Source organism: Ooceraea biroi, chromosome 13, assembly GCF_003672135.1.
Source record: "Ooceraea biroi isolate clonal line C1 chromosome 13, Obir_v5.4, whole genome shotgun sequence".
Taxonomy (NCBI): domain Eukaryota; kingdom Metazoa; phylum Arthropoda; class Insecta; order Hymenoptera; family Formicidae; genus Ooceraea; species Ooceraea biroi.
In genome coordinates this window covers 4,992,291-5,013,680 of record NC_039518.1, presented here as the reverse complement: position 1 = coordinate 5,013,680, position 21,390 = coordinate 4,992,291, and the positions used below count along the sequence as shown (strand labels likewise).

The window sequence follows — 21,390 nt, the reverse complement described above, 5'->3', positions numbered from 1 at the left end:
ATTCTTTTCGAGGAGCATAGCCCAGGGCTGATTATCTGAGGACTCGGTAATAACAAAATTCGTAACAAAAAATTGATTTAGAATAACTTAACATAACAGTCATTGGACTACATACATTGCCGATAATATATAACTAGCAACACAGGCGCGCGCTACGCGCGCTATAAATAAAATAAGAAATAAAATAAAAATAATATAATAAATACAATTGTCAATATAACCGCACCGACAGCCACTATGACATTCTGACATTCGCAACACGAAGTTCAAGTCACACGAAATTCGTCGGGGAAAAGAGGCCTCAATATTCGATAAAAAAGAACTTCACGAAGTTAACACGCCTTTTTTAGAGTAGGATTATAACAATATATTGATTCACCAGCGACCGATAGATGGCCAGATCAGGCGTGACGTTCTCGCTAGAAACATTTGCGTTATCACGTATAAATAACCATCCGGAAAACCGATTTAACATCTTTTTCTTTTAAACGCGATATTAATTCACGCGACATTTACAAAATGATTTTACTAATGTTGTTTGCATTAGTCTTTGTTTATAATATTTAAGTCACAAATACAAATAGTACAAAATACATATTATAGATATATAAAAGATACATTTATACGTTAATACATTAATTGGTCCACTTCTATGCCCAATGCTGGTGCAGTTATTTACCGAATACTGGTCCATATATTATTGCCAGTGTCGGATCAGTACTGGCACAATACTGGCGGCCAGTACTGCAAAGAGTTGGCAGACAGTCTTGTCCCAGTACTTATTAAACGGGCCATTATAAAATACAGACATGGACCAGTACTGGTTGCGAGACAGGCCATGCTTCGGCAACCGACACAGACCCAGCATTCGACTACATACATTGCCGATAATATATAACTAGCAACACAGGCGCGCGCTACGCGCGCTATTTTATTTTTCAATATTCACTGAATGGCGAAGTGTGCATTTTTTTAAAGATGATGTTGGAGGATTCTTTTCGAGGAGCATAGCCCAGGGCTGATTATCTGAGGACTCGGTAATAACAAAATTCGTAACAAAAAATTGATTTAGAATAACTTAACATAACAGTCATTGGACTACATACATTGCCGATAATATATAACTAGCAACACAGGCGCGCGCTACGCGCGCTATAAATAAAATAAGAAATAAAATAAAAATAATATAATAAATACAATTGTCAATATAACCGCACCGACAGCCACTATGACATTCTGACATTCGCAACACCAAGTTCAAGTCACACGAAATTCGTCGCGGAAAAGAGGCCTCAATATTCGATAAAAAAGAACTTCACGAAGTTAACACGCCTTTTTTAGAGTAGGATTATAACAATATATTGATTCACCAGCGACCAATAGATGGCCAGATCAGGCGTGACGTTCTCGCTAGAAACATTTGCGTTATCACGTATAAATAACCATCCGGAAAACCGATTTAACATCTTTTTCTTTTAAACGCGATATTAATTCACGCGACATTTACAAAATGATTTTACTAATGTTGTTTGCATTAGTTTTTGTTTATAATATTTAAGTCACAAATACAAATAGTACAAAATACATATTATAGATATATAAAAGATACATTTATACGTTAATACATTAATTGGTCCACTTCTATGCCCAATGCCGGTGCAGTTATTTACCTAATACTGGTCCATATATTATTGCCAGTGTCGGATCAGTACTGGCACAATACTGGCGGCCAGTACTGCAAAGAGTTGGCAGACAGTCTTGTCCCAGTACTTATTAAACGGGCCATTATAAAATACAGACATGGACCAGTACTGGTTGCGAGACAGGCCATGCTTCGGCAACCGACACAGACCCAGCATTCGACTACATACATTGCCGATAATATATAACTAGCAACACAGGCGCGCGCTACGCGCGCTATTTTATTTTTCAATATTCACTGAATGGCGAAGTGTGCATTTTTTTAAAGATGATGTTGGAGGATTCTTTTCGAGGAGCATAGCCCAGGGCTGATTATCTGAGGACTCGGTAATAACAAAATTCGTAACAAAAAACTGATTTAGAATAACTTAACATAACAGTCATTGGACTACATACATTGCCGATAATATATAACTAGCAACACAGGCGCGCGCTACGCGCGCTATAAATAAAATAAGAAATAAAATAAAAATAATATAATAAATACAATTGTCAATATAACCGCACCGACAGCCACTATGACATTCTGACATTCGCAACACGAAGTTCAAGTCACACGAAATTCGTCGCGGAAAAGAGGCCTCAATATTCGATAAAAAAGAACTTCACGAAGTTAACACGCCTTTTTTAGAGTAGGATTATAACAATATATTGATTCACCAGCGACCGATAGATGGCCAGATCAGGCGTGACGTTCTCGCTAGAAACATTTGCGTTATCACGTATAAATAACCATCCGGAAAACCGATTTAACATCTTTTTCTTTTAAACGCGATATTAATTCACGCGACATTTACAAAATGATTTTACTAATGTTGTTTGCATTAGTCTTTGTTTATAATATTTAAGTCACAAATACAAATAGTACAAAATACATATTATAGATATATAAAAGATACATTTATACGTTAATACATTAATTGGTCCACTTCTATGCCCAATGCTGGTGCAGTTATTTACCGAATACTGGTCCATATATTATTGCCAGTGTCGGATCTGTACTGGCACAATACTGCCACGATGGCAAACGGTACAGTCCCAGTATTGGACCGTTTTGAAATTTCTACGTGGGTTGTTCATGGTCTATTTTACATCACATCTATTTTATAGCGCAGCAAATATCTTATAAATTTAGTGCAAGTGTGCCACTTGCGCATTCGAATATCTCAAATTCGCTTAATTGTTCCGGGGTTATCCTTTGCGACCTAGCGAGTCGATGGCACACACACGTTAGTCCAGATGCTTGAAGCGGCACCGCTTGGAGACAAGCTTGTGATTTCAATTTCACGTGGTCTGGCAGACCGCAAAGTGCCCTCGGGTCAACACGCGTCACGTCACGTAATTTCATGAATCTCAGTGGTAACGACGACGTCGCTTCCCTTTCGCGTCGCGGCGCAAAGCGTGAATCGAGTCAAAGGCGGCCCTCGCGCCTGTCAAGATCAGAGGACGGTGTTGGAACACGCTATTCGAAAATGGCCTGGAGCCTACACTGTGCTAAAGCGACCTGTTCGCACGTTGTCGTGCGAGAAATACCTGAAAATGAAACCTCTAGGAGAGTCGCACCGAGCAAGCGAGAAAGAAAGATTTCTCACTTTGCAAAACCGTCCTTCCTCAGAAAGGAACCTAATCCACGAGATGTCATTAATTGACGCAACTCTGGGAACCTCGTTACCAGCTTTAGTCTTTTCACGTAACTTGTAACAACCTGGAAATGCATGACTCCAAATTCAACGAAGATAACCGATTAGTTTACACGCGACTTGCCGCATATTCGCCTCGCAGCTGCAATGTACATCTCACGTAGCGTTAAATTACGCCTAAAGCTCGGCGCTAAGGTGCGACGCGGCAGGCCGCGCGAGTTCTGAATGCGATGCCCTGAATACAGGGCGAGATAGACATTGCGAGGGCGCGAACGCGTTCAAAGGCGAGACTTGCGTCTCCCCCCGTCACCCGCGGAGAGGTGATCCCTCCAGCAGCAGCGTAACCTGGTTGGCGCGGCCAGAAGCCGTTTATCACAAAGATGCCCGCGGGCAGGGCTCTGTGATCTCCGCGAGATGATTGTGCCAACGTTGGTGTTGGCGTCCACGCACAGGGTGGGGCCTGCTCTTCGGCGTTACCACCGCGAGGGCAGGCGTCTCTACACAGCCCCCGGGGCTCGCTCTCACTCTGCCACCCTTTCTCGCTCGCTCTCTCCGCCGACGACAAAGGGGCCGCGGTTCAACGCGCCACAAAGCGCCGGGACGCCAACCCACACCTACACCCACGCTCACATCCTGTACGCGCTCGCACGCACAAAGCCGCTTGTTCGCGAGCCGGAGCGTCGCGACGCGTGAACTTGCACCCAACGGCGTTTCGACCCACCCTTTGGGTACATGTGGCGTCTAGCGAACCAAGAGAACGTGTGGAGAAAGAAACCACCCCCCCCCCCCCGGCTTGGTGGAGGAGAATTTTGCAGAAATGGGAGACACGCGAGAGAGCGCGCGAAGCGATCCTGGGATTTTAGAAATTTCCGTTGCGCAACTGGTGCTCGACATTGGTTCAACGAGAAATTACTCGAAAAAGGTACCGAAGGGATGGTACGATCGTTGATTGTTATTTGGCCAATTAAATATTCCCTGAATTATCCCTTGCTCGAATTGTATTTTGTCTTTGGTCTCTTAAGGGGATCCTGGAGTCGTCTGTATTACCGGCGGAATTGGTCGATCTTACTGTACTAATTACTCTTTAATGATTGTATAGAATGAAAAATCCTTCTCCACGATTAAAGTATACAAAGAAATATACCGAGCGAAACTCGGCTTTATGTTAAAAACGACAAAAAAATTTACAGTTTTATTATCGGCTTATTGTGACGTCACCTCGTACATTAATGTTCTTAATATAAATGTTTTGCAGTTTGTGTGGCCAAAACTCGATAATCGCAAGGACGGAACAAAATGAAAGAATACGGGGAAGCTTTTAGAAATGAGTTTAGAAGCCTAGTGTAAAAGTAATTAGTGCAGAAAGATTCGCGATCATTTCGTGCCTACGTATGCCTGTGAAATCGTGGCTGAATCAAAAATTGTGATTTTTTTCCGTTTGGAAAGTTAAGTCCTGCTTTTCACATTACATTATTGTGTGTACTTTCATCGTGGAAAAGGATTTTTCATTCTGTGAATTCAATAAAAAGAAAATGCAGGAAAATCATCGATTCCGCCGGTAATTCAGACGCCGCGACGGAGTTCACTGGCCACTTCAGGATCCCCTTAACGATCTTTATGATCAGGTAATTATAATCTTTATACGGGCGAACGCGCGAAGTGCTCCGTTTCTCCATTTCTCTTGGTATCGCTAGAATAACCGTAATTAGGCTACAAAACTCACCCTGACCAGGTGCCGGCGATGTGGCGTGGCTCCAGCCTCCCTTGTAAGAGCTGCCAGCATCTGGAAGAAGGAAAGAATCACTTTGCAATCGTTTCCCAGCGGCGCGGCGGCGCGGATTCCCGATGTTCGCCGCAACACGCGCGGACATTGGAAATCTACCGCTTATCGATCCGCGCGACCGGTGCTCCGCGGTCCGGTCGGACCGATCGCGATTACGCTTTTTGAGGTCACGTCGGTGGCGCGGGCGTATCGTCCGCAATTATCGGTTAATCGGTTCGAGGAATCGCGAGAAGCCGTAAAGTATATCTGATCGAACGGACGAAAACGGCCGCCGAAAGCCATCGTGGCCGACCTCGGCGGGTGAAAAACGCTCGCGGTTCTTCTGCTCCGCGAAATCTTTACGACGCTTTAACGGCTGCCCGGATACCGTTCTTGCATGAGCGTGATGTAAAACGCACCCGAGGGAGCTCATACACAGGTTCGGAATGCGTTTTATCGTCTACGAAATCTGCATCCTTGCACATGTGTACTCAGTATCTGCGCTCTCCGAGATTGCGAGCCTGCTTTTGAACTGCTCTGACACGCTTTCAGATTTTAAAAGACCGAGGGAAGAAGGACGTAAAGTAGAAATAAATTTCATATTTTTTACGTGACTCGATGTAATATCGTTGCAGCATTATTGATAGAACTGAATTTTCTGGTGAGGAAAATTTGTGTTTAGTTTCCCCGTTTTCGCAGAAACCTTTTTTTGTCATGTTAAAAATATATATAAATTAAACCTTTTCTTTTACATTTTATTCTATTGGGTTGGCCAAAAAGTAATTGCGTTTTTTTCCAATAGATGGACATACATGTCTTGAAACGTAACTAACTTCATTCTAAACCGCAAATTCATTATGTAGGTTAACAACTCACAGTTCAAGCTTGTTTTACAAAAAGAAAGTACACGATTTCGTTAACAATTGTTTGTTTGCCGTCGATTTCAAAATGGACAATCAAAAAGAACATTTTCCTCATATTTTGTTTTATTACTTCCGAAAAGGGAAAAACGCTGTGCAAGCTCATAAAAAGTTATCTGATGTATATGGCGAAGATGCTTTAAAACTGCGACAGTGTCAAAATTGGTTTACTAAATTTCGATCTGCAGATTTTAATGTGAAAGATGCACCACGCTCAGGAAGGCTAATCGAAATTGATGATGGCAAAATAAAGGCACTGATCGATTCCAATCGGCGTTTAACGACACGAGAGATTGCTGAGAATCTTAACATATCGAAATCGAGTGTTGAAAACCATTTAAAACGACTTGGATACATTAGTAAGCTCGATATTTGGGTACCACATGAGCTCAAAGAAATTTATCTCACTAAGCGTGTTGACATCTGCGATTCTCTTTTGAAACGTGAGGAAAATGATCGATTTTTGAAACGTATAATAACAGGCGACGAAAAATGGATCGTCTACAACAACGTCAGACGAAAAAGATCGTGGAGCAAGCGTGATGAACCTGCTGAAAGCACTTGAAAAGCAGATATTCACCAAAGAAAGATTATGCTGTCAGTCTGGTGGGACTGTGTATTTTGAGCTGCTTGCAAGGAATCAAACCATTAATTCAGACGTATACTGTCGTCAACTGGATAAATTAAACGATGCCATCAAACAGAAACGTCGAGAATTGGTGAATCGCAAAGGTGTTGTGTTTCACCATGATAACGCTAGACCACGTACAAGTTTGGTCACTCGTGAAAAATTGTTGCAGCTTGGATGGGAGGTGTTACCACATCCACCATATTCGCCAGACCTGGCACCATCAGATTACCATTTGTTTCGTTCTTTGCAAAACGCCTTGAATGGTAAAACCTTTACTGCTGATGAGGATATCAAATCGTTCTTGGAATCGTTTTTTGCTGAAAAAGATAAGAACTTTTTCGAGCGCGGAATCATGAAGTTGCCTGAAAAATGGCAAAAGATAATCAAACAAAATGGACAATATATTGTTTAATAAAGTTTTTGTTTCCCATGAAACATTCGCCTTTTATTTATATAAAAAAAACGCAATTACTTTTTGGCCAACCCAATATATGGCGAAGATGCTTTAAAACTGCGGCAGTGTCAAAATTGGTTTACTAAATTTCGATCTGGAGATTTTAATGTGAAAGATGCACCACGCTCAGGAAGGCCAATCGAAATTGATGATGGCAAAATAAAGGCACTGATCGATTCCAATCGGCGTTTAACGACACGAGAGATTGCTGAGAATCTTAACATATCGAAATCGAGTATTGAAAACCATTTAAAACGACTTGGACACATTAGTAAGCTCGATATTTGGGTACCACATGAGGTCAAAGAAATTCATCTCACTGAGCGTATTGACATCTGCGATTCTCTTTTGAATCGTGAGGAAAATGATCGATTTTTGAAACGTATGATAACAGGCGACGAAAAATGGATCGTCTACAACAACGTCAAACGAAAAAGATCGTGATGAACCTGCTGAAAGCACTTGAAAAGCAGATATTCACCAAAGAAAGATTATGCTGTCAGTCTGGTGGGACTGTGTATTTTGAGCTGCTTGCAAGGAATCAAACCATTAATTCAGACGTACACTGTCGTCAACTGGATAAATTAAACGATGCCATCAAACAGAAACGTCGAGAATTGGTGAATCGCAAAGGTGTTGTGTTTCACCATGATAACGCTAGACCACGTACAAGTTTGGTCACTCGTGAAAAATTGTTGCAGCTTGGAAGGGACGTGTTACCACATCCACCATATTCGCCAGACCTGGCACCATCAGATTACCATTCGTTTCGTTCTTTGCAAAACGCCTTGAATGGTAAAACCTTTACTGCTGATGAGGATATCAAATCGTTGTTGGAATTGTTTTTTGCTGAAAAAGATAAGAACTTTTTCGAGCGCGGAATCATGAAGTTGCCTGAAAAATGGCAAAAGATAATCAAACAAAATGGACAATATATTGTTTAATAAAGTTTTTGTTTCCCATGAAACATTCGCCTTTTATTTATATAAAAAAAACGCAATTACTTTTTAGCCAACCCAATATATGGCGAAGATGCTTTAAAACTGCGGCAGTGTCAAAATTGGTTTACTAAATTTCGATCTGCAGATTTTAATGTGAAAGATGCACCACGCTCAGGAAGGCCAATCGAAATTGATGATGACAAAACAAAGGCACTGATCGATTCCAATCGGCGTTTAACGACACGAGAGATTGCTGGGAATCTTAACATATCGAAATCGAGTGCTGAAAATCATTTAAAACGACTTGGATACATTAGTAAGGTCGATATTTGGGTACCACATGAGCTCAAAGAAATTCATCTCACTAAGAGTATTGACGTCTGCGATTCTCTTTTGAAACGTGAGGAAAATGATCGATTTTTGAAACGTATGATAACAGGCGACGAAAAATGGATCATTTACAACAACGTCAGACGAAAAAGATCGTGGAGCAAGCGTGATGAACCTGCTGAAAGCACTTAAAAAGCAGATATTCACCAAAGAAAGATTATGCTGTCAGTCTGGTGGGACTTTAAAAGTATTGTGTATTTTGAGCTGCTTGCAAGGAATCAAACCATTAATTCAGACGTATACTGTCGTCAACTGGATAAATTAAAAGATGCCATCAAACAGAAACGTCGAGAATTGGTGAATCACAAAGGCGTTGTGTTTCGCCATGATAACGCTAGACCACGTACAAGTTTGGTCACTCGTGAAAAATTGTTGCAGCTTGGATGGGATGTGTTACCACATCCACCATATTCGCCAGACCTGGCACCATCAGATTACCATTTGTTTCGTTCTTTGCAAAACGCCTTGAATGGTAAAACCTTTACTGCTGATGAGGATATCAAATCGTTCTTGGAATCGTTTTTTGCTGAAAAAGATAAGAACTTTTTCGAGCGCGAAATCATGAAGTTGCCTGAAAAATGGCAAAAGATAATCAAACAAAATGGACAATATATTGTTTCATAAAGTTTTTGTTTCCCATGAAACATTCGCCTTTTATTTATATAAAAAAAAAACGCAATTACTTTTTGGCCAACCCAATATATGGCGAAGATGCTTTAAAACTGCGACAGTGTCAAAATTGGTTTACTAAATTTCGATCTCGAGATTTTAATGTGAAAGATGCATCACGCTCAGGAAGGCCAATCGAAATTGATGATGGCAAAATAAAGGCACTGATCAATTCCAATCGGCGTTTAACGACACGAGAGATTGCTGAGAATCTTAACGTATCGAAATCGAGTGTTGAAAACCATTTAAAACGACTTGGATACATTAGTAAGCTCGATATTTGGGTACCACATGAGCTCAAAGAAATTCATCTCACTGAGCGTATTGACATCTGCGATTCTCTTTTGAAACGTGAGGAAAATGATCGATTTTTGAAACGTATGATATCAGGCGACGAAAAATGGATCGTCTACAACAACGTCAGACGAAAAAGATCGTGGAGCAAGCGTGATGAACCTGCTGAAAGCACTTGAAAAGCAGATATTCACCAAAGAAAGATTATGCTGTCAGTCTGGTGGGACTGTGTATTTTGAGCTGCTTGCAAGGAATCAAACCATTAATTCAGACGTATACTGTCGTCAACTGGATAAATTAAACGATGCCATCAAACAGAAACGTCGAGAATTGGTGAATCGCAAAGGTGTTGTGTTTCACCATGATAACGCTAGACCACGTACAAGTTTGGTCACTCGTGAAAAATTGTTGCAGCTTGGATGGGAGGTGTTACCACATCCACCATATTCGCCAGACCTGGCACCATCAGATTACCATTCGTTTCGTTCTTTGCAAAACGCCTTGAATGGTAAAACCTTGACTGCTGATGAGGATATCAAATCGTTCTTGGAATCGTTTTTTGCTGAAAAAGATGAGAACTTTTTTGAGCGCGGAATCATGAAGTTGCCTGAAAAATGGCAAAAGATAATCAAACAAAATGGACAATACATTGTTTAATAAAGTTTTTGTTTCCCATGAAAAATTCGCCTTTTATTTATATTAAAAAAACGCAATTACTTTTTGGCCAACCCAATATAATATTGCCTCGATTTTTTCCTTGGTCCTGATAAAATTTCTGTCAGAATCTCCTAGTTTCTGAATTTGTTTGATCGACTTGGTCCGCCGCGGATAATATCCTGGCAGGATAGACTCGGTCAGTCTCGGTAGACATTATTTGTAACACGTGCACGTGAAAATTTCGCTCGCGGCACCAACGTTAGTGACGTTGGTGACGTTATATTTCGCGCGAGAGTTCTCTCAAGAACTCCCGGCGTCGGGCGAGCGAGCGGACGTACGCACGCTGTCGGTGGCGTGTTTGCGAACAGATATATTTTCATTTGGCAGTTATTGGCACGAGGGTTGGCCCTGGTGTGTACATACGTAGGTACGTCAGACTGCGCGGCAGAAACTCCCGACTTTCCGGGCAAACAACGACCTACACCCGCGCTCACCACGGCTCGATCTTTCGTCTTTACTGCCCCCTTCATTTGATCTGGAGACCCCGGAGTCCATTAATGGGGCCTCGGATTTCACGTTCCTCGAGTGCCGAAGGGTGCGCCGATCGCTCCGTAACGCGCCCCGATTTTTCTCGGGCTTTTCGTGAAACGGAAAAGTCAAGAGACTTGTACTGCATCAAGAAAGCCTCGCTTATTTCCGATCTTCTCGTGCTCTCCGAAAAATGCTATCTGGAAAATACTAGTTTGAAAAACAAGAAACACACTACTAGTAATCCCTCGTTTTGTTACATCAAAATCGAAGTTACATCGAAGTGCTTCCTGGGACAGTTCTAGATTGATCGTATTAACGAACGCAAAATGAATGTCAGTAATTTTTAATCGTCTCATTGTATGTTTCATGTGCTCGTACATGATGTCACGTCTGCATAATCGAGATATGTAGTATCATATCATAATATAATGTTGGCGCGATATTCAGTCATGATATTATGTACAAACAAATGTTTCCCTCTCGTTTACGATTTATCACGGAGTCGTGATCCATAATTCGAAGATAGAGCAGATTTGAAGGAAGCAAATGTGACATAAAAATAAAAATTTCAAATTACGTACATCTTTCGGTATAACTAATAAATCTTTTGCTTTTCCCTAACACTCCTACAAGTCACGTGTTCGCTTGACGATCACTTTTACGACATTGCGCTATCGTGACATTTATATTGCATATCACTTTTCGCATATTACGTTTAATGATTTAATCTCTTGAACTGCAGTTGTATAATTGGCTACTATATCTAGAAGAATGAAGAAAAAGATTTGTTTACCTTGATAAGTAGTAGAGAGAGAGTTGAAGATGTAATATTTTTTACTTAACATATTAAACAATATGTTAAGTAAAAGATTCAGAAAAGTTAAACTATGCAATTTCTCATTAAGGTTTGAATGGCAAACATTTATGTTTAAAATAAAATTAGAATTCAAATTACTTCGTTTTACATAGAATCAGCACGCAGGATTGCGTTTATCGCGATCACAAAACACGTGAGGAATGTTATACGCTATAAAGGTCTTTAATCCTTCGCTTGTCTCTCCTTTAGATCCACAGCTTCTTCTGAAAGAGTTTATTTGTATAAATAAGGTATATGTATACTCCAAATTATTACAATTTATATCACGTGAGAAAAATACATGATCATAATCGTCCTGTATTTCAATAAAGAAAGATTTTCAGAAGAACATGTGTATCGATAGATGCTAGAAGTTTGCTACATAGCTCGCGACGGACGCACGTTCAGGGCACGAAATTTGCAGACGATACCAGATCTGCATCACCGGAGGCTGCGGATAGCCGTCGAGAGAGCGTGGAACCGTGATTTATCACCGCACTCCCGAATGTACGATACGACTTACAAGGAAAGGTTTTTAGGTGTTACACTCGGATTGCAAAAATTTTTTCATGCAGGTAGGGAGGTCCCCAAATAGAAGAAAAATTAGAAAAGTAGCGGCCCAAATGCATATTTGCGCGCTACGTGCGCAATTTTCGATGTTAGGTTAATTACTCAAAAATGCCATTTCCAATCGAATTCTTTACATTTTTTATTTCACCTAATGCGCAACGCTTGAAAAAGAAATTAAAACTGAAAGAATTAAAAACCTCCCTTGACCAGATCTTTTATGTCCTCGTTATGGATTCTGATCAAATCTATTTAAAGTCGCATACAATAAATCACGCAGAAAGCGCAAACTACGATTTGCGCAATGCACAATTATTCCAAATTGTGTGCATTGGCAGTCGCAGTAAAAAATTAAAAAAGTTACGATGCAAATACCATTTTTGAGCAACGGGCCTTTTATACGCACTGCGCTCGCGCGGCACGAGATTACATTAGACGCTCGTATTTTCTAAACACACACAAAATTATTCAAAGCAATATAAATGTGCATTAGGTGAAATAAAAAATGTAAAGAATTCGATTGGAAATAGCATTTTTGAGTAATTAACCTAACATCGAAAATTGCGCACGTAGCGCGCAAATATGCATTTGGGCCGCTCCTTTTTTTTTTCTATTTGGGGACCTCCCTACCTGCATGCAAAAAATTTTTGAAATCCGAGTGTAACACCTAAAAGCCTTCCCTTGTTAGAGAATTGCACGCACAGATAAGGTGAAACCGAGAGCGGTAAATCGGTAAGCGGCGAACCGGAAACGACGGCGGGCACAAAGAAACATCGGAGACGTCGAACGTACCGGCGAACAGCATGGATAGATTGGTGAACGCCGTGGTGCGTGGTAGCTCCGCCGCGGTGGTCCCGCTGCTCTTGAGGTCCAGCATCGCGCGATGCGGTGTCCGCGCCGCAACCCCCGTTCTGGCTGCCTCCAGCTGCGACGGTGTCCGTTCACGCGGCCGGCCGCCCGCTTTTATCGTGGCACCGTCGTCGCCGACTTCCGGATTGGTTGCTGCGGCACGAGGCGCGACGACGATGACAACGTGTTGACGGGAAACGTGGTCATATCAGCAACGACGCGACGACGCCTCGGAGGACGGCGCGCCGCGAACGTACTCTTAACGCGTACTCTTATTAACGTCTCGCGCCGATGTCCGTCGTCTGCACGAGCGTACTGTACGTGGGATGCGCGCCGGTGAGGGTGTCGATCATCTTGCCGACCCGCTCCAAGCGACACTGCCGGCTCGCGCGATGCGGACGACGACGACGTCGCCCGGGGGGGTAGATGGACGTCGCTCGGTGCGATCGAGGGCCATCGGGCGAGGTCCCGCCCCCGAAGGGCACCGAGGTCGCGCGAGGGTTGGCTCCGCGCCGAGGTGCGAGGGCCGGGCTTGCTGGGGGAGATCGACACCCCCGCGTGCGAAAGGGCGGAAGCGCGCCTGCGTGCCGCGAGCATGGCGGGAGCGGCCACCAGCCGCCGCGGTACCCCGCATCGCGGCATCCGGCGGTGGTGGCGACGACGACGAAGGGCGAACGGGAGGCACGCGGCCGACGTGCACCGGACCTCCTGCACTTACCGACCGGCGCTTGTCGACGACGTAGTTTGCCCCGGTAACGACGTGCCACCGGTCCCCTTCCGGGACAAACCCTCTGCGGTAACGCGTCCCGCACCTCGCGAGAACCAACCGCGCCTCTCGGCGCGTCGGCCGAGAGCCGTCCCGGCTGACGACGACGGCATCGGGACACCCGGGATTCGCAGCCCGTTCGATCTGCTCCGCTTTTAACGGGGCTCTGTCACTTTGGTGACGCGAAGAATTAATCCGTCGACGACTAAACTGTTTCTTTTCTTCTCGGAAATAATTTATGATTATGTGGTCCCATTGATTAAGAGGGGAGCCTGCTTTAGAACGCTGAAAATAAGGTATATTTTACGAATTGTTTTTGGAGAAACTATACAGCGGATCATTATAAAACTTTGATGCATTTATTAGTACATGTTTAAAGATAAAAAAATTATTTTTTGATTTGAATATATCGCTTGTAGAGGTCGTCCTGGAGAAATCTTAGTGCAGCCGCATCGCCGGCATTGCAAATTGGTGAGCATTCTCCTGCCTCCGAATTTCGTCTAAACTGAAAAATTGAAATGCGTTCTCGTTATTTATGAATTCCCATCGTCGATGAACCAAAGAGAGAAGAAAAAAGTTGAAAAGTGCCAAAATGGTGGAGCTTAGAACACAAAAGTACGATTTTTAGGCACTGTTTGAACTTTTTCATGCAAAAATAATTGTTTAACTTAATGTTTTTATGAATATTAAAGGTTCATCGACGATGGGAATTCATAAATAACGAGAAAATATTTCAACTTTTCAGTTTGAATGAAATTTGGAGGCAGGAGAATGCTCATCAATTTACAATGCATTTATTAGTACATGTTTAAAGATAAAAAAAATTATTTTTCGATTTGAATATATCGCTTGTAGAGGTCGTCCTGGAGAAATCTTAGTGCAGCTGCATCGCCGGCATTGCAAATTGGTGAGCATTCTCCTGCCTCCGAATTTCGACTAAACTGAAAAATTGAAATATGTTCTCGTATTTATGAATTCCCATCGTCGATGAACCAAAGAGAGAAGAAAAAAGTTGAAAAGTGCTAAAATGGTGGAGCTTAGAACACAAAAATACGATTTTTAGGCAAAGTTTTTGAACTTTTTCATGCAAAAATAATTGTTTAACTTAATGTTTTTATGAATATTAAAGGTTCATCGACGATGGGAGTTCATAAATAACGAGAAAATATTTCAACTTTTCAGTTTGGATGAAATTTGGAGGCAGGAGAATGCTCACCAATTTACAATGCATTTATTAGTACATGTTTAAAGATAAAAAAAATTATTTTTCGATTTGAATATATCGCTTGTAGAGGTCGTCCTGGAGAAATCTTAGTGCAGCCGCGTCGCCGGCATTGCAAATTGGTGAGCATTCTCCTGCCTCCGAATTTCGTCTAAACTGAAAAATTGAAATGCGTTCTCGTTATTTATGAATTCCCATCGTCGATGAACCAAAGAGAGAAGAAAAAAGTTGAAAAGTGCCAAAATGGTGGAGCTTAGAACACAAAAGTACGATTTTTAGGCACTGTTTGAACTTTTTCATGCAAAAATAATTGTTTAACTTAATGTTTTTATGAATATTAAAGGTTCATCGACGATGGGAGTTCATAAATAACGAGAAAATATTTCAACTTTTCAGTTTGGATGAAATTTGGAGGCAGGAGAATGCTCACCAATTTACAATGCATTTATTAGTACATGTTTAAAGATAAAAAAAATTATTTTTCGATTTGAATATATCGCTTGTAGAGGTCGTCCTGGAGAAATCTTAGTGCAGCCGCGTCGCCGGCATTGCAAATTGGTGAGCATTCTCCTGCCTCCGAATTTCGACTAAACTGAAAAATTGAAATATGTTCTCGTATTTATGAATTCCCATCGTCGATGAACCAAAGAGAGAAGAAAAAAGTTGAAAAGTGCCAAAATGGTGGAGCTTAGAACACAAAAGTACGATTTTTAGGCACTGTTTGAACTTTTTCATGCAAAAATAATTGTTTAACTTAATGTTTTTATGAATATTAAAGGTTTATCGACGATGGGAGTTCATAAATAACGAGAAAATATTTCAACTTTTCAGTTTGGATGAAATTTGGAGGCAGGAGAATGCTCACCAATTTACAATGCATTTATTAGTACATGTTTAAAGATAAAAAAATTATTTTTCGATTTGAATATATCGCTTGTAGAGGTCGTCCTGGAGAAATCTTAGTGCAGCCGCGTCGCCGGCATTGCAAATTGGTGAGCATTCTCCTGCCTCCGAATTTCGCCTAAACTGAAAAATTGAAATGTGTTCTCGTTATTTATGAATTCCCATCGTCGATGAACCAAAGAGAGAAGAAAAAAGTTGAAAAGTGCCAAAATGTTGGAGCTTAGAACACAAAAGTACGATTTTTAGGCAAAGTGTTTGAACTTTTTCATGCAAAAATAATTGTTTAACTTAATGTTTTTATGAATATTAAAGGTTCATCGACGATGGGAATTCATAAATAACGAGAAAATATTTCAACTTTTCAGTTTGGATGAAATTTGGAGGCAGGAGAATGCTCATCAATTTACAATGCATTTATTAGTACATGTTTAAAGATAAAAAAATTATTTTTCGATTTGAATATATCGCTTGTAGAGGTCGTCCTGGAGAAATCTTAGTGCAGCCGCGTCGCCGGCATTGCAAATTGGTGAGCATTCTCCTGCCTCCGAATTTCGACTAAACTGAAAAATTGAAATATGTTCTCGTATTTATGAATTCCCATCGTCGATGAACCAAAGAGAGAAGAAAAAAGTTGAAAAGTGCCAAAATGGTGGAGCTTAGAACACAAAAATACGATTTTTAGGCAAAGTTGTTGAACTTTTTCATGCAAAAATAATTGTTTAACTTAATGTTTTTATGAATATTAAAGGTTCATCGACGATGGGAGTTCATAAATAACGAGAAAATATTTCAACTTTTCAGTTTGGATGAAATTTGGAGGCAGGAGAATGCTCACCAATTTACAATGCATTTATTAGTACATGTTTAAAGATAAAAAAAATTATTTTCGATTTGAATATATCGCTTGTAGAGGTCGTCCTGGAGAAATCTTAGTGCAGCCGCGTCGCCGGCATTGCAAATTGGTGAGCATTCTCCTGCCTCCGAATTTCGACTAAACTGAAAAATTGAAATATGTTCTCGTATTTATGAATTCCCATCGTCGATGAACCAAAGAGAGAAGAAAAAAGTTGAAAAGTGCCAAAATGGTGGAGCTTAGAACACAAAAGTACGATTTTTAGGCACTGTTTGAACTTTTTCATGCAAAAATAATTGTTTAACTTAATGTTTTTATGAATATTAAAGGTTCATCGACGATGGGAATTCATAAATAACGAGAAAATATTTCAACTTTTCAGTTTGGATGAAATTTGGAGGCAGGAGAATGCTCACCAATTTACAATGCATTTATTAGTACATGTTTAAAGATAAAAAAAATTATTTTTTCGATTTGAATATATCGCTTGTAGAGGTCGTCCTGGAGAAATCTTAGTGCAGCCGCGTCGCCGGCATTGCAAATTGGTGAGCATTCTCCTGCCTCCGAATTTCGACTAAACTGAAAAATTGAAATATGTTCTCGTATTTATGAATTCCCATCGTCGATGAACCAAAGAGAGAAGAAAAAAGTTGAAAAGTGCCAAAATGGTGGAGCTTAGAAACAAAAGTACGATTTTAGGCATGTTTGAACTTTTTCATGCAAAAATAATTGTTTAACTTAATGTTTTTATGAATATTAAAGGTTTATCGACGATGGGAGTTCATAAATAACGAGAAAATATTTCAACTTTTCAGTTTGGATGAAATTTGGAGGCAGGAGAATGCTCACCAATTTACAATGCATTTATTAGTACATGTTTAAAGATAAAAAAATTATTTTTCGATTTGAATATATCGCTTGTAGAGGTCGTCCTGGAGAAATCTTAGTGCAGCCGCGTCGCCGGCATTGCAAATTGGTGAGCATTCTCCTGCCTCCGAATTTCGCCTAAACTGAAAAATTGAAATGTGTTCTCGTTATTTATGAATTCCCATCGTCGATGAACCAAAGAGAGAAGAAAAAAGTTGAAAAGTGCCAAAATGTTGGAGCTTAGAACACAAAAGTACGATTTTTAGGCAAAGTGTTTGAACTTTTTCATGCAAAAATAATTGTTTAACTTAATGTTTTTATGAATATTAAAGGTTCATCGACGATGGGAATTCATAAATAACGAGAAATATTTCAACTTTTCAGTTTGGATGAAATTTGGAGGCAGGAGAATGCTCATCAATTTACAATGCATTTATTAGTACATGTTTAAAGATAAAAAAAATATTTTTTGATTTGAATATATCGCTTGTAGAGGTCGTCCTGGAGAAATCTTAGTGCAGCCGCGTCGCCGGCATTGCAAATTGGTGAGCATTCTCCTGCCTCCGAATTTCGACTAAACTGAAAATTGAAATATGTTCTCGTATTTATGAATTCCCATCGTCGATGAACCAAAGAGAGAAGAAAAAAGTTGAAAAGTGCCAAAATGGTGGAGCTTAGAACACAAAATACGATTTTTAGGCAAAGTTGTTGAACTTTTTCATGCAAAAATAATTGTTTAACTTAATGTTTTTGTTAGAGAATTGCACCGCACAGATAAGGTGAAACGCGAGAGCGGTAATGCGGTAAGCGGGCGAACGGAAACGACGGCGGGCACAAAGAAACATCGGAGACGTCGAACGTACCGGCGAACAGCATGGATAGATTGGTGAACGCCGTGTGCGTGTAGCTCCGCCGCGGTGGTCCCGCTGCTCTTGAGGTCCAGCATCGCGCGATGCGGTGTCCGCGCCGCAACCCCCGTTCTGGCTGCCTCCAGCTGCGACGTGTCCGTTCACGCGGCCGGCGCCCGCTTTTATCGTGCACGTCGTCGCCGACTTCCGGATTGGTTGCTGCGGCACGAGGCGCGACGACGATGACAACGTGTTGACGGGAAACGTGGTCATATCAGCAAACGACGCGACGACGCCTCGGAGACGGCGCGCCGCGAACGTACTCTTAACGCGTACTCTTATTAACGTCTCGCGCCGATGTCCGTCGTCTGCACGAGCGTACTGTACGTGGGATGCGCGCCGGTGAGGGTGTCGATCATCTTGCGACCCGCTCCAAGCGACACTGCCGGCTCGCGCGATGCGGACGACGACACGTCGCCGGGGGGTAGATGGACGTCGCTCGGTGCGATCGAGGCCATCGGGCGAGTCCCGCCCCGAAGGGCACCGAGTCGCGCGAGGGTGGCTCCCGCCGAGGTGCGAGGGCCGGGCTTGCTGGGGAGATCGACACCCCCGCGTGCGAAAGGGCGGAGCGCGCCTGCGTGCCGCGAGCATGCGGGAGCGGCCACCAGCCGCCGCGGTACCCGCATCGCGGCATCCGGCGGTGGTGGCGACGACGACGAAGGGCGAACGGGAGGCACGCGGCCGACGTGCACGGCGGCTCTGCACTTACCGACCGGCGCTTGTCGACGACGTAGTTTGCCCCGGTAACGACGTGCCACCGGTCCCTTCCGGACAAACCCTCTGCGTAACGCGTCCCGCACCTCGCAGAACCAACCGCGCCTCTCGGCGCGTCGGCCGAGAGCCGTCCCGGCTGACGACGACGGCATCGGGACACCGGGATTCCAGCCCGTTCGATCTGCTCCCGCTTTTAACGGGCTCTGTCACTTTGGTGACGCGAAGAATTAATCCGTCGACGACTAAACTGTTTTCTTTCTTCTCGGAAATAATTTATGATTATGTGTCCCATTGATTAAGAGGGGAGCCTGCTTTAGAACGCTGAAATATAGTATATTTTACGATTGTTTTGGAGAAACTATACAGGCGGATCATTATAAAAACTTTGGAATCTCCTAGTTTCTGAATTTGTTTGATCGACTTGGTCCGCCGCGGATAATATCCTGGCAGGATAGACTCGGTCAGTCTCGGTAGACATTATTTGTAACACGTGCACGTGAAAATTTCGCTCGCGGCACCAACGTTAGTGACGTTGGTGACGTTATATTTCGCGCGAGAGTTCTCTCAAGAACTCCCGGCGTCGGCGAGCGAGCGGACGTACGCACGCTGTCGGTGGCGTGTTGCGAACAGATATATTTTCATTTGGCAGTTATTGGCACGAGGGTTGGCCCTGGTGTGTACATACGTAGGTACGTCAGACTGCGCGGCAGAAACTCCCGACTTTCCGGGCAAACAACGACCTACACCCGCGCTCACCACGGCTCGATCTTTCGTCTTTACTGCCCCCTTCATTGATCTGGAGACCCCGGAGTCCATTAATGGGGCCTCGGATTTCACGTTCCTCGAGTGCCGAAGGGTGCGCCGATCGCTCCGTAACGCGCCCCGATTTTTCTCGGGCTTTTCGTGAAACGGAAAAGTCAAGAGACTTGTACTGCATCAAGAAAGCCTCGCTTATTTCCGATCTTCTCGTGCTCTCCGAAAATGCTATCTGGAAAATACTAGTTTGAAAAAACAAGAAACACACTACTAGTAATCCTCGTTTTGTTACATCAAAATCGAAGTTACATCGAAGTGCTTCCTGGGACAGTTCTAGATTGATCGTATTAACGAACGCAAAATGAATGTCAGTAATTTTTAATCGTCTCATTGTATGTTTCATGTGCTCGTACATGATGTCACGTCTGCATAATCGAGATATGTAGTATCATATCATAATATAATGTTGGCGCGATATTCAGTCATGATATTATGTACAAACAAATGTTTCCCTCTCGTTTACGATTTATCACGGAGTCGTGATCCATAATTCGAAGATAGAGCAGATTTGAAGGAAGCAAATGTGACATAAAAATAAAAATTTCAAATTACGTACATCTTTCGGTATAACTAATAAATCTTTGCTTTTCCCTAACACTCCTACAAGTCACGTGTTCGCTTGACGATCACTTTTACGACATTGCGCTATCGTGACATTATATTGCATATCACTTTTCGCATATTACGTTTAATGATTTAATCTCTTGAACTGCAGTTGTATAATTGGCTACTATATCTAGAAGAATGAAGAAAAAGATTTGTTTACCTTGATAAGTAGTAGAGAGAGAGTTGAAGATGTAATATTTTTTACTTAACATATTAAACAATATGTTAAGTAAAAGATTCAGAAAAGTTAAACTATGCAATTTCTCATTAAGGTTTGAATGGCAAACATTTATGTTTAAAATAAAATTAGAATTCAAATTACTTCGTTTTACATAGAATCAGCACGCAGGATTGCGTTTATCGCGATCACAAAACACGTGAGGAATGTTATACGCTATAAAGGTCTTTAATCCTTCGCTTGTCTCTCCTTTAGATCCACAGCTTCTTCTGAAAGAGTTTATTTGTATAAATAAGGTATATGTATACTCCAAATTATTACAATTTATATCACGTGAGAAAAATACATGATCATAATCGTCCTGTATTTCAATAAAGAAAGATTTTCAGAAGAACATGTGTATCGATAGATGCTAGAAGTTTGCTACATAGCTCGCGACGGGACGCACGTTCAGGGCACGAAATTTGCAGACGATACCAGATCTGCATCACCGGAGGCTGCGGATAGCCTCGAGAGAGCGTGGAACCGTGATTTATCACCGCACTCCCGAATGTACGATACGACTTACAAGGAAAGGTTTTTAGGTGTTACACTCGGATTGCAAAAATTTTTTCATGCAGGTAGGGAGGTCCCCAAATAGAAGAAAAATTAGAAAAGTAGCGGCCCAAATGCATATTTGCGCGCTACGTGCGCAA

At 42.0% G+C, this 21,390-nt stretch overlaps 1 protein-coding gene across 2 annotated transcripts in view; it reads right to left on the bottom strand.

Moving 5' to 3' along the window:
• LOC105280892 (transcriptional regulator ERG homolog) overlaps positions 1-13,262 on the bottom strand; it is a 35,496-nt gene extending 22,234 nt beyond the window's left edge. Inside the window, exons 1-2 of one of the 2 annotated variants that reach the window (XM_026974486.1) lie at positions 12,806-13,262; positions 5,065-5,124 (exon numbers count right to left, since the gene is read on the bottom strand). In XM_026974486.1, the coding sequence (XP_026830287.1) occupies positions 5,065-5,124; positions 12,806-12,890 (145 nt within the window). In that variant the 5' untranslated portion in view covers positions 12,891-13,262. The remainder of the gene's footprint in view (positions 1-5,064; positions 5,125-12,805) is intronic. The other variant, XM_026974487.1, reaches the window with a different exon arrangement.
• Positions 13,263-21,390: the final 8,128 nt, after the last annotated feature.